We start from the raw sequence: 16,358 nt of genomic DNA on the forward strand, positions 1-16,358 counted from the left end.
CGCCTGGATGCAGTCCTGAGTAATGTGCTCTGGGCAATCCTGCTCTAGCAGGGGCGTTGGACTAGATGATCTCTAGAGGTCCCTTCCAACTCTGAAAATTCTGTGATTCTGTGATAATGTAGGAGAATTCCCAGCAGGGATTTACCTCTGCAGGGTGAGGTATACAAATACTTCAGAGTGAAAGTGTCCTAACTTCCCCGTTCCTCACTCCAAGGATGAAGGTTTCTGATGAAGGGGAAATGAGCGATCCCACTGAAATAAAAACATCCTGTGCTGTTGAGTGAGGGATGTGTTCTGGGCAACTTCCAGATAATATTAGGATTTTGCAGACGGAAAGTCTCAGCCACAAGCTACAAGAGTCCTTTTAGTCAGAATGATCACCAAAATTTATTTCAGTCCCTGTGAAGCATTCTGTGATCTGCTGCTGCTGGAGCATTTGGCGGACAGTAGGAAGTATTTTGCAGTTACTTAGCAGAGATGTAGAGAAATAGCCTAAGTGGTTGCTTTTTTCCCCAGCAGACACTAGGCCTCCACCCACCCACCTTGCAGTCTCTCCTACTACGTTTTTTTGGAAAACCTTCTGTGAGAAGAGTGCAGCTTTTACACAGGCAGCTGTACAGGGCTGCTTTAAATTCACATTTCCATTTGTTTGGTTAAACAGGTTAAAAACCTGGTGGCTAGACCAGGGGAAGGCTCTGTTTTAAAAGGCCTTCCTTTAAGAGGGTTAAGAAGAGCTTCAGTTTTCACAGCGGTGGTATGAATCCAGTTTTACTTTAGTGGGGGATTGAAACATGTTGTCATCCAGTGACACTGTGTTGGCTTCTCTGAAAACAGTTTGTAGTCTAATGCAGCTCCCAAAACTCTGGTGTCCCTTTTGCAGGAGCTGCCCCAGGGGGCAAGACCTGGAAGCACCTGGGCCCAATGTCCAGTTCCCATATCACCATCCTGGGCAACCGGCTCCAGGTGGCCCTGCTGGAGCAGGGGGTTGGACCAGGTGACCTCCCGAGGTCCCTTCCCACCTCAGCCAGTCTGTGATTCAAAGCCTCCTGTGATCTGGGCTCTCACCCTCACCCCATTAAGTCTTTTGGTCAGGTGTTGGGCACAGACTAATGGATGTTAAAGCAGCTTGCGTTATTGTTTCTGAGCTGGGAGCAAGCACGGAGCATTTTCTTGTTTGAGCCTTTTGAGGGATCCGGAGACTGAATTCTCTCATGAAAACGAGGGAGCAGGTGGTTTTGCTGTGCGTCACACGATGGCTGTCATCTCTGGAAAGGAAGTGAATTCCAGCTGGAGCTGTTAGTCTGCTGTGGTTAGAAACTCCTATTTCTAAGAGCCATGCATGTTAGCCTGTCTCTCTCTATTAGGCCTCTGGATGAAGATCATCCTGTCATTTATATTTTCGAATATGAGTATGGTGTGATCTTAATCTGAATAAGAACAGGAAAATTTGGCCTGTGAAGCTTGAATAAAAGAAAGTGGGCATTCTTTGCTTGTCCAAAGGTAAAAATAGCATTTGTATAAAAATAACACACAGTCAATTGAAGAAATAATACCAGTCAGTTGAAAAAAAAGCCACTGTGCCAAAAAAGTAATTTACGTTGCCTGAATACAACAGGAAGACAGCCATGAAATCCACCTAAGCATCCATTGAAAAAGACGTATGATGTATAAAAGGACTCTTCATCATCTGTTTACAAATGAGAAGATCTACAGTTAAAACAAGCCCGAGACAGCTTTCAAGACCCCACTTCTCTTTGTGTGATCACTGGGGGTGTGTGGTGTGTCTTATCATACATTTTTCATCAAGCTGCGTTATGTCACCGGAGTTTGTTGGCTGCAGTATCGCTTTCCCATCCCCACCAGCAGGGAGAAGTGGGGAGCGAGCAAGCTGATGTGGTGGAAACCATCCAGTGATGAAAGCGATGAGAAGACTGTGCTGCTCCTTCATCTCTTGGGTGCTTGGGCTTATTGAGTTTTGGGATGGTCGGAAGCCTTTTAAGCTTTCAGAGCTTAAATGTCCCACAGGGGACATTTATCTCTTTGCAAAGCCCGCACCTTGAGCTGAGGAGGCTGGCAGCTTACTGTTGCCTGTGGCTCCGTCCTGTCATGAGTGGCAGTAGCCGAGGGGACTGTGGGTCTCTCTTTGTGCACTGGTGTCACATTGGGATGAGATTCAGGCAGCCTCTGCCCTCACTTCTGTGGGAAGGAACCTGGGTCTTAAGGGGTGGAAAAGAGCTGTGATGGATTGAGATGGGTTCACTCCCCCTGGAGAGCAGAACAACAGGGTGTCTGTTAATAAAGACAACCTTTGTCAGCAAAGCCTTGTCCTAACCTAGTTTTTCACCAGCTTTCCTCTGCCTCCTGTGACCTACCGAATGTTTTCATAGAGTGTAGCCGAGAGGGCCGTGGGGGGTAAATGGAGACCTTGGGTCTGTGCTCTCCAGATGCCTTTGAGGAATACCCACCAACTTCTGCACCTGTGAGCCTCCTGAAAAGTCTTGAAAATCTGTAAGACCAAACATGGCCTCTATATCATGCTTATTAAAAAGGTATATTTCAAAGAGATGGGTTTATATCAGTGCCATGGGTTTTTTTTGTGCAATGTAAGGAACCAGGTGTGCTGGCTGGGTTGTCCTTCCCCCTCAGAGGGCACAGAGGCTCAGGACAGTGTGAAAACGCTGGCAGCCATTCATCACAGCTGTAGCCACATGATAGCATATCCTCCTGTTTTGCTTGCTACAGCAGATCTTGAGAGAATTTCTTTGAGGAAAAGAAAAAAAAAAGAAAAAAGAAAGAAAAAGAAGATGAAGAAAAAAAAGATGAAGAAGAAAAAGAAGACAAAATTGAAGAAAAAGAAGAGAAAGAAAAAGGAAAAAGAAGAGGAGAAAGAAAAAGGAAAAAGGAAATGAAAAAAGAAAAGGGAAAAGAAAAAGGAAAAAAGAAAGAAAAAGAAAAAGAGAAAGGAAAATAGAAGGGAAAAGAGAAAGAAAAAGAAAAAGAGAAAGAGAAAGGAAAAAGAAAAAGAGAGAAAAAGAAAAAGAAAAAGAAAAAGAAAAAGAAAAAGAAAAAGAAAAAGAAAAAGAAAAAGAAAAAGAAAAAGAAAAAGAAAAAGAAAAAGAAAAAGAAAAAGAAAAAGAAAAAGAAAAAGAAAAAGAAAAAGAAAAAGAAAAAGAAAAAGAAAAAGAAAAAGAAAAAGAAAAAGAAAAAGAAAAAGAAAAAGAAAAAGAAAAAGAAAAAGAAAAAGAAAAAGAAAAAGAAAAAGAAAAAGAAAAAGAAAAAGAAAAAGAAAAAGAAAAAGAAAAAGAAAAAGAAAAAGAAAAAGAAAAAGAAAAAGAAAAAGAAAAAGAAAAAGAAAAAGAAAAAGAAAAAGAAAAAGAAAAAGAAAAAAAGAGAAAAAAGAGAGAGAAAAAAATGCACCACTGCTCTCTCCTCAGGCTAAAGCACTTGACCGAGCACCGAATTTTATGTGGCAATGAAATGGCATCCTCCCAGCCTGCCCCCGGTCATGCGCCTCCATGTGATGGGGAGCACGGCATTCTTCTCACCAGCCCTTTCCTCAAGGCAGCAGAGGGCACTTGCCAAGGCTGAGCGGCATTCCCCCAGCCGTGCTAAGTGCTCTGGGTCACAACCCAGCTCTGCTAACTCCCCGTGCCAGGCAGTCAGCCGTCCCCTAGGAATGCAGTTACACCCAGAACAGTACGGCGGAGGCTCAATAAGGAGGCTTTTTCCTTATTTCCCAGGAATTTCATAGCCTGAAAGCTGGTATACCCAGATTCCTTCAATATAATGTTTGAATTTGAAATAATAAAAAAAAAAATAATCACATCTACGTTAACAAAATACTTCTTGCTAAAGACAAAAGACTTTTTACTAAATATCTTTAACCATAGTAACAATATTTCCGTATTATTACTGTTTGCTGAGGGTCTGACCCTATGAGCTCTATGACTTACAGAATCACGGAATGGTCAGGGTTGGGCGGGACCTCTGGAGATCATCTAGTCCAAGCCCCCCCACCAGAGCAGGGTCACCCACAGCAGGTTGCACAGGACGGCGCCCAGGTGGGTTTTGAATGTCTCCAGAGTGGGAGACTCCACAACCTCTCTGGGCAGCCTGACTTAAACAGTACCGAGGCCAATGTTGAATACCGGGAAACCTGTGAAAGGCACGAGCAGGTGACCTGAAGAAATAAAGGCAGCCACAAGGGTCTGAGAATTGTTCCTCTCTTCTAGACACATTTATCCTCCCACAAGGAGTGAGGCGGTGGGACACACAAGTGCCTGTGCTGCTGCTGCCGTCACGCCAATCCTGCTCCCACCTCTTGGAACCCCTCCACTGTCCAGAGGAAATGAAATCTTCACTGGGCCAAAAGGAGGGGAGAAAAGCAAGCCATGCTGACCTTACAGCCCAGCGGTAGGAAACCCGTGTTGGACCTCCTTGCTCCGGTCTGGCAGCATTTCTTTTTAGCGAGGGAGTCCAGGGAGCTGTGGTCCTGTGCTCAGGGCTCCTGTGCCGGGGCTGCGAGGGATGGTGGGGCACTGCCCGCCCGCGGCATCGGCGCCTGTCAGCAGAGCTGCCTCAGCACCAGCCTGTTAGCTAAGGGGCTGTAAAACCTTAAAAAGATATATATCAATCTATTTTTATGGCACCTCTTTTAAGTATTAGGGTATTAGTGTTATCAGTACGTTACTGGGAGACAAAAATGCTATGTATTGTTTTAGTTTATTAGTAGATCCCCAGTTAATGGATTCATTCCATTCTGGGTGAGATGCTCATCATACCTATGAAACTGTGGGACTGTCTCTTGTCCTGCTCCTGTAGACACTTGTGAAAGAAACTGATAAATATTCAGGCATAATTACACAACCAACCCCTATGTCAGTGCACATATACATAGAAAAAACCACACACCCACACAGAATGATAGAATCGTCTAGGTTGGAAAGGACCTTTAAGATCATCAAGTCCAACCATCAACCTAACACTGCCCAAACCACCACTAAACCATGTCCCTCTGCACCACATCTATAAGTCTTTTAAATACCTCCAGGGATGGCGACTTCGCCACTTCCCTGGGCAGCCTGTTCCATATAAGTACACATATAAGTACTCCTTAGGTTTTAACATTATAACTTCATAGTTGCTGATGATGGGTACACTATAAATTTTTTGTTTGGTTGGTTTAGAACTTTTTTGGTGGTTCTCCCCCAAATGTTAATGCCTTTTATTATAAACCACCATCAACAAGCTCCCCAGAAGATACTACAGAAATGATAAGCAAATATTCTCTTTACAAAAACTTAAATTTTCATTGAAATAAAATTTCAATGTGCAGTTCACTACTGCCCCTAAATATCCTTCAAAACCACCATCAAAAACCCCAGCAACATTTTCTCATTAAATTGCCATTGCTTTGTCTTCTCAGCGATTTTTTTTTCAGGGCCATTTTCCAAATACAGTTGGGGTGTTTGGTTGGTTTTGTTTTATTTCTACCATCTCAAGTAACAATCATGGGCCTCCAAGAAGCTACTGTAGGATATTTGCTTGGGAGAAGCAAGTCCACAGAGGAAATCCATCTTGGAAAAGAATCCAGATATACAGCTCTTGCTGGGCAATAGTATCTTTCCCGGACCAAGACACCCAGGAGAAAAACAGTATTAATAAATTAGATCAAAATATCAGAGCAGAAAGCAAGATGTTCTTCGTTCTCTTAAATTAATTTCATTTTGGGAACCGATCAGCTCATCTTTCCACCGAAGAAGGAACGAGCACCAAAACTTTTGTGGTTCAGAATGGGGAAAGGAGTGACCAAGTGGCAATATGCAATAAAATGAAATATTTTTCTTTTCTCCTAGAGGTGCTGCTGTGAGTTCAGTCCCTACTGGAATAGATTTGGCTCAAGAAATGTATCAGGGTGATAGTGGTTTTTTTAAAGTAAATTTTATGTAAGGTTTGGTGGGGAAAGCTGTGGGAAACATTCTCAGCTTCGAGCTGAGTGTAGACTAATCCTTCTCACCCCACCTGAGTGCTGATAATTTCTGCTTGCTTCTCTGACATGGCAGAAATGAAAAACAGGCAGAAATGTGCTGGTTTGTATTGATTGGAATGGGCTTTTTTGTCGGTAAGGGGAATTCAGTGATTGTGTGTGGTTAATCTTCTAGTTAGCTTCCTCGGCCTCAGGAGGGCTGGTGGAACTTCTGCAGTGATGAGAAATGCTGATTTTTCCCATACCAACACCTTCAGTTTCCAAATTTGCATCTGGAGAAACAGACCTGAATCTATTGGTCTTTTGCAGTCTCTGGCACAGAGTCCAGATCGGGTTTTTTTTGTACTGACTCCTTCTTTTTTAACCACTCTACCTAGAAGACCTAGGATTTTCTGTTAAAAGCTGATGTTTCTTGTCTGTGAAAAGATTTTTACAGATCTTAATGCAGTCTCTGTACTGCAGCAGGCCCAAGTAGGAATGCCATTCTAAAAGTTGGTAGATTAGAAAGGTTTGATTTAAATTTTTTTTTTTTTAAATTGCTTTGATCTGTATTGCTTGATCAAGTCATGAGACCTGGAGCTTTAATGTGGGTATGCAAAAAAGGGGTGTCTGTGCAGGCTGACCAAACCACAGGCTCTCTGCCTGTGTCATTCTCTGTGGAGGAAGGCGAGTGCATAGATGACAAGACAAGGTCATCTTATTGCGCAGGAACGTCTCACGATTCTCCCCAAAGAAGCCTCTGGGAAAGAAGCAGACAAGCACCCGTTGTCCAGGACTTAAAAGATGGCAACATCACACTGTGGACTTTTCCCATCAGGTTTCTGCTTTTTTCAGGACTCTGTGATCCTGTCCACCCCAAGCGTCCTCACTGACGGTGTTTTCTGTAGGGACTCGACACGTCTTTCAGTCCAGCTGACAGGACACCGTGGCTGTAAGGACTGCCGAAAGTCTCAAAACCCTTCTAAGGGTTTGACTTTTCTGTCTTGCCCTTGAAGAAAATACTCCGTGTTTTTCAGGAACTGCAACACAGCGGGTAGGGACGCGATGCTCACTTGACACCACAGATTTTCAGAAGCCTAGCGAGATAATTCTGAGTTTTGGAACTGCAAAATGACAGTGCTCTGCAACTAAATCCTGTCTCGATGTTGTGCATTTCCTACTGTGCTGAATTACTCTAGCGTAGGACGAGGATGCCAACTTTGTCCCAGTTATTTAATGGGAAGGATTTGGAAAAAGATGAGCAGAATCTTTTCTTGATCTTTGTATCGACATAGATACTAACGATTTACATGGTGGAGTCAAGGCGTTTTCTGTGAAGGCAGAAGATGTTAGACCTTGCAGCAGGAAAAGAGGATATAGCTGCTTTCCTGTGGTTATTAGGTTTTGTATTCTTTTGGTTTTGTGAATATATTCAAAAGGAAATAGAAAAAAAACTATCTCTAAGGAAGCAAAGATCTTCCTTCCCGTTGGGAAAGGAGTCAGCAAGGATGATAAATTCCTTGCCAAGTGAGTCATTTCTTCACTTAAGAGACTTCAAAGCTTTAAAAATTACTTTTTGGACCGTGGAGCTTAGATACGAAATTGCGTGCGCTCTTAATGGACAAAGCTCATCTTTCCCCGGATGGGAAATGATAATAGAAAGATGACAGGGAAATAAGTGGTTTTGAATGAGATGCTGCAATATTATATCTTCCCAGAACAGCTCTAACAAATACCCTTTTATTGTATTGCACACCGACAGAAGCGAGAAGCAAGTGTTTGGGACTGCTCTATGCTTCCAGTGTTAGTTGTCAAATAGTTTACAGGTTAAGTAAATATTTATAGGATAAATAAAGGAAAACTAAACTACAATTTTAGGTTGTCAGCCATGCATTTTCTTGAGACATGCCTGGAAATGATGTGACTAAAAATAAGACTATGGCATAGCATTTATTGAAGAAGGCAGTATAGTGAGAGGTTTTATATAGTGCTACCTATTAAAGCTCTAGTCCCACCGTGGCTGACTCCGTAGCTCTCATGTTCTTTATTTTGAGAAACTGTTAGCAGGACTGCTGGTGGTTCTTGGTCTTGTGAGAGCTGAACAAATGTATTTGTCTGTCTGCTTTCAACCCATACAGTTGCAGGGAATCAATTGTACATTAATGCTGTGCAAATTTCAGAGCATTAATTCAAAGAAGTGGCATGAAAGGCTTTCTCTTTTATGAGTATTTGATGATGTAGTAACATGTTGATCATCAGCATAGTGTTTTTTCTAGCGCTTGACCCTTCCCAAATGTTGCATATCAATCTTAACAGTCTAGGTCCTTAAACACTTAAAAACTTGATGATGTCACACGTTAAGACTGTGCTTTACCTAAGCGCTAACTCAGTTTGAAGGCTTCTGGCAACCATTAAACCTAGTTTAGGTGCCCAGTCAGGGTATTACATGGTCACAAAGCAAACATCTCACGTTTCTTGTTGAATCCTCCACAAAGTACGGTGGGTACCACTTTGTGGAATAAAACCCAGCTAAAAACCACGTAACATTCAGCCCGTTAAAGCTAAAAAACCTCCATTGTATCCTTTGAGGTGTCTGTGCCGTGAGCCCCAAGCAGAGCAGAGCTGTGAGATGGTGCCCACGGGAATTCCCGCCAGAGGGGACAACTGCAGGAATCCCACTTTCCTTGCGCCAGCGCATCTGTTGCGGGACGGAGTGTCCCCCTTTTCTAGACACCTCTAATGATGCCTAAACAGAAAAAGAACTAAAACCTCATCGCATGACCTGCAATATTCTGAAGTCCTTAGAAAACCCCCAACGGCTCAAGCAAGGTTGAATTTAAGGCCTTGATAGCTTAAAGAAAAATTAAATTTATCTAGATCAACCTAGAGTCCAACTTATTTTATCTGGAGAAACTTCATTTTGAGGAAACTTTTTTTTAAAAACTACTTCAACCCAATCTTACTCATATTGGTTCCTTACCAGCTGTATACATTTCCAATAAATGCATCAAGGGGCGGGGAGGGGGGAGAAGACTGAAAAATAAAATATGTGATGTGAGCAGCCATAAAGGTGAGCTGGTTAGAAGGGGAAAAGTGCTGAACAGAACACGTCTGCTGAAATACTGTGAGAGAAATTGCCTGCCAGCCTGGGAGCTGTGAGTCTGGGAACCAGAAACATCCTGAAGAAGCACAGCCAGCAGTTTTGAAGTGCAGCTGGGTACGTAGAAACTGGACACATCCCGAGATGCCCTCAATAAGTGCAAACCCAAGGAACTGTAATGGTAACTTATCAGCTGAAAAGCTGAAAAATAGTCTGGAAAAAGGGGAAAACAAACCGAGAAAGTAAGATTTGGTAACTGCCATTGGCTGTTCTAACTGCAAAAACAGGAAAAGTCCCAAAAACCAAAAATTGGTCTGAGATAATAGAAATCATCATCTGTTGGCTGTCCCACGTGAAAACCAGAAATTAACAGCATCTCTTGGCTGCTTGAAGTGGTGGTATCCTGCACCTTCTCATATATCTGTGATATGAAAATGTCTTTCTATCCAAAATGGAGCTTCTCTCTCTCTTCCCATGCTGCACATACTCGTCCCTTTCCTAAACAGCTCTGTGAACTTTCTACAAGACCTTGGACCCTCTCCGGGGACGCCTGGCTGACCCCAAACTCCGTGACACGCATCAGCTTTGAAGTGAGATTCTGCTTGTTGTTTTACTGATCCCCCACTGACCCCCTGTCTGGGGCTGGTCTGGTTTGTCCTCCCACCTCTGGGATGGCCGGACCCCTTCCGAGATGTGTCTAATGTGCCTGGTGCCACTTATATACATGTAAGTAACGTAGCATAGTATATCTGCTATTACATCATTGATAAGTTTGCTTCACTAGCAATAACTTTGTTGTAACCTGTAATATTTTATATTTATATACTTCATTTCTACTATTATTGGGTACTGCTACAACTGATGCTATAATTAATCGCTGCTATAGTATTAATTGTTGCTATACTATTACTCGAGAATAATAACTTTATAATAGCTTGATGTACATATATATATATATATATTTGTTTTCTTAATCATAGGTATACTTGCCAGTGGTGATTTGTGTGGTATTTGTGGTAATCTGTAATACAGTAAGGAAAATTAGAGGCTAAAGCCTCAATGCCCTTGTGTATTACAAAATCCTACTAACCCATGGTCGCGATCTTTATACACCGTCGGGCCGGGTAACCCTTTAGGTCGTGACACCGTGTTACAACTTAAGTCACCCAACCCCAGCTCTTAAGCATAGGATGCAAAATGGCCAGAAAAGAATAAGGAACAACACGCACAGAATTCTCTAATATCAAAATATAGCAATTTATTCAAGACACTGAATATGATCTGTTGATTCTCTCCTTAAAACAAATGAGCTACAATACACAAGGTGAATTTGAAGAAAGTGTGGGTGGGGGAGAAACAAAATAAGGGTTGATGTTGTTTCAACAGAACCTGGGAAATGCTGAAATGAGAACCAAGTCTGGCTGCAAGTCTGACACAGACAATAAAAACTGCAGAAGCCAGAATTCAGAATTTCAGTGAGTGGCTGAAAGAACATTTCTGCAATTGACAAAGAACCACATCTTTTAAAAAGGCAAAAGGAGGAAAAAAAGGAGGAAAAATTAAAAAGGGAAAAAGAAAAAAGAAACCCAAAAACAAAGCAGACCCTTACATTTGACAAAGTGCACTTCACTTGGCTCTAAAATTAGCTATTTTTTTCTTTTTTTTTATTAAACAAATTAAAAGGAATTTTCTAAGATGTAGCATGGGGTTAATGTGTGTATAACCCTGTAAGTCAGGCCCTTTAGTGCCCCATAAGGGACCCAGTGTTTTCTACATAAAAGATTCAGTATCCTTCTAACCCACAGAGTCGAGTGGTTTTTCAGAAACTGTCTTTTTTCACTTCAAGGCCAGTTCCAGACAGCCAGCAATGATAAATATCCAGTAAGCCTCTCAACGGTTTCACAATCCTGTTTGCTCGCTTAGGTTTTTCAATTTCTCTTCCGTTACAAAGAACGATGCACAAAGTTATCAAAAAATATTGCATGGAAAAAAAATAAAAATGCTGAAGTCCATCGGCCTCTCGCTTCACGCTGTTCTGTTGCCGGGGAGCCGCAGAAAGGCACCGCTGGCCGAGGGACGCCGCCGCAGCAGCGGAGGAAGACGAGAGCTCCCACCAGGGCAGTTCTGCAGATGTCGGCTTAGACGTCCACGGTGAACTACAGCCTGGGAATGCCTCTCTCTCCCCATTGCCCACCTCCTAAAGAAACCGTCCCGCTAGACTAGGATTAACCTTTGCCACTACATCTTCTGCCTTCCTTAATAGCTGCCCTCATTTTAGCTGAAAGCTGTCTACTACGGTATCTTTGAGGATTTTCCAGCCTTTAGGGTGTTGGGGAGGGGAAGAAAGGTGTGGTTTTTTTTTTTTTAGCTTTTGACATATGCTGCGCTCTAATCTGATGGTCTTTATAGAAAATTCCCTGGACCAGCAGCCTCTCTCACACGTAGGCTTTGCAAACTGATTTTCAAATTTTGTTTCTCTGGGCTTCTCACCTCCATGTAGGCGGGCAGGGGTAGGGTGTTGTTTTGACAATTTAAATACAGGAAAGGGAGAAAAATAAAGGTGTCACGGACACAGTAGCTGTCCCGGGAATAACCACGAAACACAGGCTGTGTAGCCAGCCAGCCACGCAGTGCCGCTGAACTCGGACTGAACCACCTCATCTCTCTGAATCCTGAGGTCTGCCCTATCCAGGCGTCACTCAGGGGACAGAGGCGAGACCAGGCCCCCATCCGTGCCACCCTCCGCCACCTGCAGACCCAGAGCTTCTCTGTGTTGTTCTCAGAAACGCCACCCAAAAGCAGCTTAAGAAGTTAACCGTGTACATGCAATGATTGTAATCAAATCATCGACCCAACCGTGCTTTATAAAACCACATCTCTGTATTCAAATGCAAGTCTCTCTTCAAACAAGCACTTTTTTGTTGTTTTTTTTTTTTTTAAGTAGCGATTTTAAACACATGGCCATTATAAACCAGTGCAAAACTGCCAGGTGATCATCTACAGCCCACGCTCTTGGAGAGGACAACTAAACCCAACACATAAACGCATTTAACATCGAAAGTACTACTTGTCCAATTATTTGATATAAATTATAAATGAGCCTAACTGTCATTAATAACCAAAATGCCACATAACTGTTTCCACCTCAGGACTGAGGAACCCTTTCAGCAGTTATTTCTTTTCATTCTTTTGTCCTTTCCAAATGTGTATCTTTAAGAAATGCAGCTGAGGCTGGCAGTGGCTAGTTCCACTGGAAGGACTAAGATACTGTGCAGATGCAAGCATGAAGAGAGGAAAACACAGGAGAAAAAGTGAGGTATGGATTCCACGATGCCATGACGATGCCGTGATGCCTGGCAGGTTCTACACCACCAGTTCAGCAGTAGGGCTCTGGTTTTGGTTTTGCTCAGATCAAATCACCACTTCAGCAGCTGCGGTCAAATCAAAGGGAAGATCCTGTGTTACAGAAATAGCAACTCCGAGCGGGAAGGTACTACATGATGTATGTTAAAGGGGTTCTCTGCTTGTTTGTTTTTCTCTCTCCTACAAACCCTGGCCTAGCCTGTGGGCTAGAGAGGACACCTGTCTGACTCAGCCAGTTCTGAGGATGTCTAAATAACGGCTGCCACCACCTCAAGGTTGCCTTTCAGTTTACAGCGCTTTCAGAAAACTCTGCCTATGCATCCTTCTTTGCATCTGTCATTTGCTCTTACAGTAGTGTAGTCTTCAGTAGGCATCCCTGCAGACGTCTAGGTTGCAGAGGAAATCATGTCCAAAGTGGATAGGTGGTGCCCTGGAAGTCTTTATTGTGACTCCAATCATTTCATCCACTGTAACTTTACAGTAGTATACACGTTGAGACATAACTTATGTATCCTTTATCACGTCCTCACCTAATGGAGAGTTCTACATTGTCTTCTGAGCACCGCACCACACAAGGCTAAACCTGTCTGGGCAGACCCAGAACTTTCCTTGCAGCACGCAGAACACAGATGCCCGATGCACTGCAGATGCCCGATGCAATGGCAGAGCCTGCCTCTAGGTGTGTGCCGACCAGGGATGGGCAGCAGCTTGGCAAGAGTCCGTTCTTCAACAGTGATAGATGCAGTCAATAGATCTTGGTCCAACTGGTCCCATTAAGTCAGTGGTAAAATCTCATGGACTTACAGGAAGAGAAACAGCTGAGTGGGTTGAATAGCGGAGAGTAGCACTGCTCAGCACGGCCGCGGGCAGCCAAACCCATGTTCTGTGTGACATTTGAACTATTGCTAGAGGAAAGAAGATACACAATTGTTTTTCCCCTGGTTACCGAGGATAAACGAAAAGTATGGACTCAAGAAAATGAATGCTATATTTATAGTCTCAAATTTACGAATGCCTTTTAATATGTGTACATCACCAAACAGCCACAAAAATGAAATGAGACTATATAAATGGCTGGCTGCTGGAAGAGGACTCTTAGTAAATGACTGGCATTTGTTGTAGCAAATGGCATTTTTCTCTTACAGCACTTTCTGAGAGAGAAGAGAAAAAGGATACTGCACCTTTCATGTTCCTTGGACTCTGTGTCATTCTTTTTGCTTGAATTCCACAACTGGTCTACATTTGGTGGCCATTTTAGGCTTTTAAAACTGTTTAACATAAAAAATATTTTTTTTCCAAAAATACACTGGGTTCTTTCTGTTAAAAGTCATCTTTCTCCTGTAAAAATCTTCCCCAGCACTGCATTCTTATATAAAGCACTTATTACACAATTTGCTGAAAGTGCCCTTGAGACGCTAAGATCTGAAGCATGGAGGATTTTTTTTTCTTTTAAACGGAGAGAAAGAAAGGAAAAGGAAGAGAGAGAAGAGAGGAGAAGCAGTCTGTCAAAAATTTTCATTGTCATGTCCACCTGGCTGCATCTACTATGGGCATACAGGGAAAAAAGAAAAAAAAAGGGCAAGAAGAAAGAGGAGGAAAAAAAGGAAGGAGAAGTTGGGAGTGGAAGGGAGAAATAAACGGAAAACAAAAGTTTCATCCTAAGCCTGGGATTCTCCAGGCTGTAATATTCCAGCTGATAGAAAAACCACTGAACAAAAAAAGTAGTCTAGAAAATAGAAAGTGTTGTGATTACAAAGTTGAGCATTTCATCAGTACAAACTGGTCTTTGAACGTCCTTTGGGAGAGCAACTGTAGTGTCCAAATTGGAAGGAAAAAATACAACACCGCATGGAGGAGGATTTTTTTTCCCTTTTGGTTTATCACAGCATTTTTCTTTTTTTTTTTATTAATTTTTTTTTGGCACAGCTTTTTTTTCCCAGCCATCAGAGCAAGTTCTCAGACGCAAACCAAACAGTGCAATGCCTAGCTGGTGGCTTCATGCTTCCAAGGCTGAATGTTCCAGGTGGAAACCATTCCCTCCCCCTCTGAAGTGACTGTGTTTTTACTCCTTGATGAAGGTTACGGACAAAAAACTAGACACCTGTGGCCAGGGAGAGTTGGTTTCACGGTACACTCTAACTTTGTTCAAGTTCGTACAGTTCTGGAGCTGTTAAGAATAGTTTTGAAGAGTGCTTCTCCCCACACATTCACTGCTGGTCCATTTGAAATTTCTTCTAAAACATTTCACTTTTACTTCCGCAGATCTAGAACACAAACCTGGAGAGAAAAGACTCAGCATTAAGAACCATTTCTGAAGGTGATATGAAAGTCCTATTCATATACGGCTCCGTACACAGGCTGAGCAGCCAGCTAGGTTATACTCCCCTGCATCAATCCAGCCCGTCTCAAGTAGCTGTTTACAAGCACACAAGCAAGGGAACAACCCAACACCGGAGAAAACTCAACTGAAAACCATACATTTAAAATTTAGCTGGGCTTTCATTGGATTACAAACAAACATTTTGGTGGCACATCCCAGATAAGACTACGGGCTCTGTTTAGTCGCCTGAATACAGTGTCCACTTCCATTTCTGAAATATATCCAAAATAGACGCACAGGCCTGGCAGGTGTGACACAGGACCTCGAGCGGACATGCGCCCATTTGGAGCAGCTGTTGGAAGCCAGGCATGGCACTATCTCAAATGGCACAACTAAGCTCCAGCAACTGAATCATGTCATAGGTGGAAAATACAGCTCCAAAGTAGTTATGCCAGCCAGCCATGTAGAAAAGTTATTTTAAAAAGCTGTAGAGTGCGTTATAACATCTGTGTGTCCTTCACAAGCTGATCATGCTACAATTGAAAGGTTTTTAAGGTAACATTAACAGCAAAAATAGTAATGAATAATCAGTATCTCTATGGCAATATTTCTCCTTTACCACACAATGAAATCTTTGGGCATCAAGCTGAAAACTTCCTCTTTTAGGAACTATTCAAGGGTAAACTTCTTCTGTGGAATAAAACTTAGAAAGCCCGAGGACAACTGTTTACGAGAGAGTTGACTGCTGTGACCTGACCTTCATTAAAAATTGACAGATGAGATAAATAATGATAGAAACAACACTGCTGCTGTTCTTGTCAAATACGTGTTTAGAAGTCATTCCCATCTTCAGTAACATTCACCTATTCCACAAGCATTTTTCATTTCCAATAAGAACACCACCTCTTAGTATACAGAACCTTTTTAATATACTACAGAGCATTTTTAAAATACTCCACAGAACTACCTATTTCTATCTTGAGCTGTCTACCCTTCAGCTCTGTCCAGAGAAGGCAGTATGGCATGTACGTTTTTTGTTGACGCTATCCAGAAGAGTAATCTCCACTCAACATCTACAACGTGTAAAGCTCCTTACCGATCCGTCTGATGCGCTTGCTCCCACTTTGTCTCCTCTAGCATTCCAGCAGACTTCAAAGATGCCCCCGGTGCCTCTGTAGCTATGTACTAGAGTTCCACTCTACAAAGCAAAAGAGCGTGCAAACATTTGATATGTAAGTTCCCCTTCTTTTTCTCTGTCACGGGGCACTACATTAAAAAGAAGAGTGGTGGCGAGGGGCGGGCTATTCACATCACCCAACTATGGTCATCTCCATAAAGTGAATGAATGAGAAACGGGCTCCTCCAGAAAGCAATTTACAGTAGGACTCTTGGACAACTGGTTTTGCCAACATTATAACAGGAAAGGCCTGGGGAGTTAGGCTGAGGTGGTCTTTTCTAAAGCTTGTTGTTAGTTCAGGCTGTGAGGCATTAGTATCCAGAATTAAATCTATTTTCTTGCATGCTAGTGTTTTAGCATACAATGAAGCCTAGAGCAGAAGAAATGTTCTGGACAGTCACCTCACTTCACCTGAGTGACTCAACTGTTATGC

The 16,358-nt window shown here is 42.6% G+C and overlaps 1 protein-coding gene across 1 annotated transcript in view; it reads right to left on the bottom strand.

Annotated features, from left to right (window-relative positions):
* Positions 1-14,317: 14,317 nt before the first annotated feature.
* Positions 14,318-16,358, bottom strand: part of TBL1X (transducin (beta)-like 1X-linked) — a 180,474-nt gene continuing 178,433 nt past the window's right edge. Inside the window, exons 16-17 of the mRNA XM_009885959.1 lie at positions 15,845-15,946; positions 14,318-14,705 (exon numbers count right to left, since the gene is read on the bottom strand). Of these exons, the coding sequence (XP_009884261.1) occupies positions 14,679-14,705; positions 15,845-15,946 (129 nt within the window). The 3' untranslated portion in view covers positions 14,318-14,678. The remainder of the gene's footprint in view (positions 14,706-15,844; positions 15,947-16,358) is intronic.

This window comes from Charadrius vociferus, unplaced genomic scaffold (genome assembly GCF_000708025.1).
Source record: "Charadrius vociferus isolate BGI_N301 unplaced genomic scaffold, ASM70802v2 scaffold105, whole genome shotgun sequence".
Classification (NCBI taxonomy): domain Eukaryota; kingdom Metazoa; phylum Chordata; class Aves; order Charadriiformes; family Charadriidae; genus Charadrius; species Charadrius vociferus.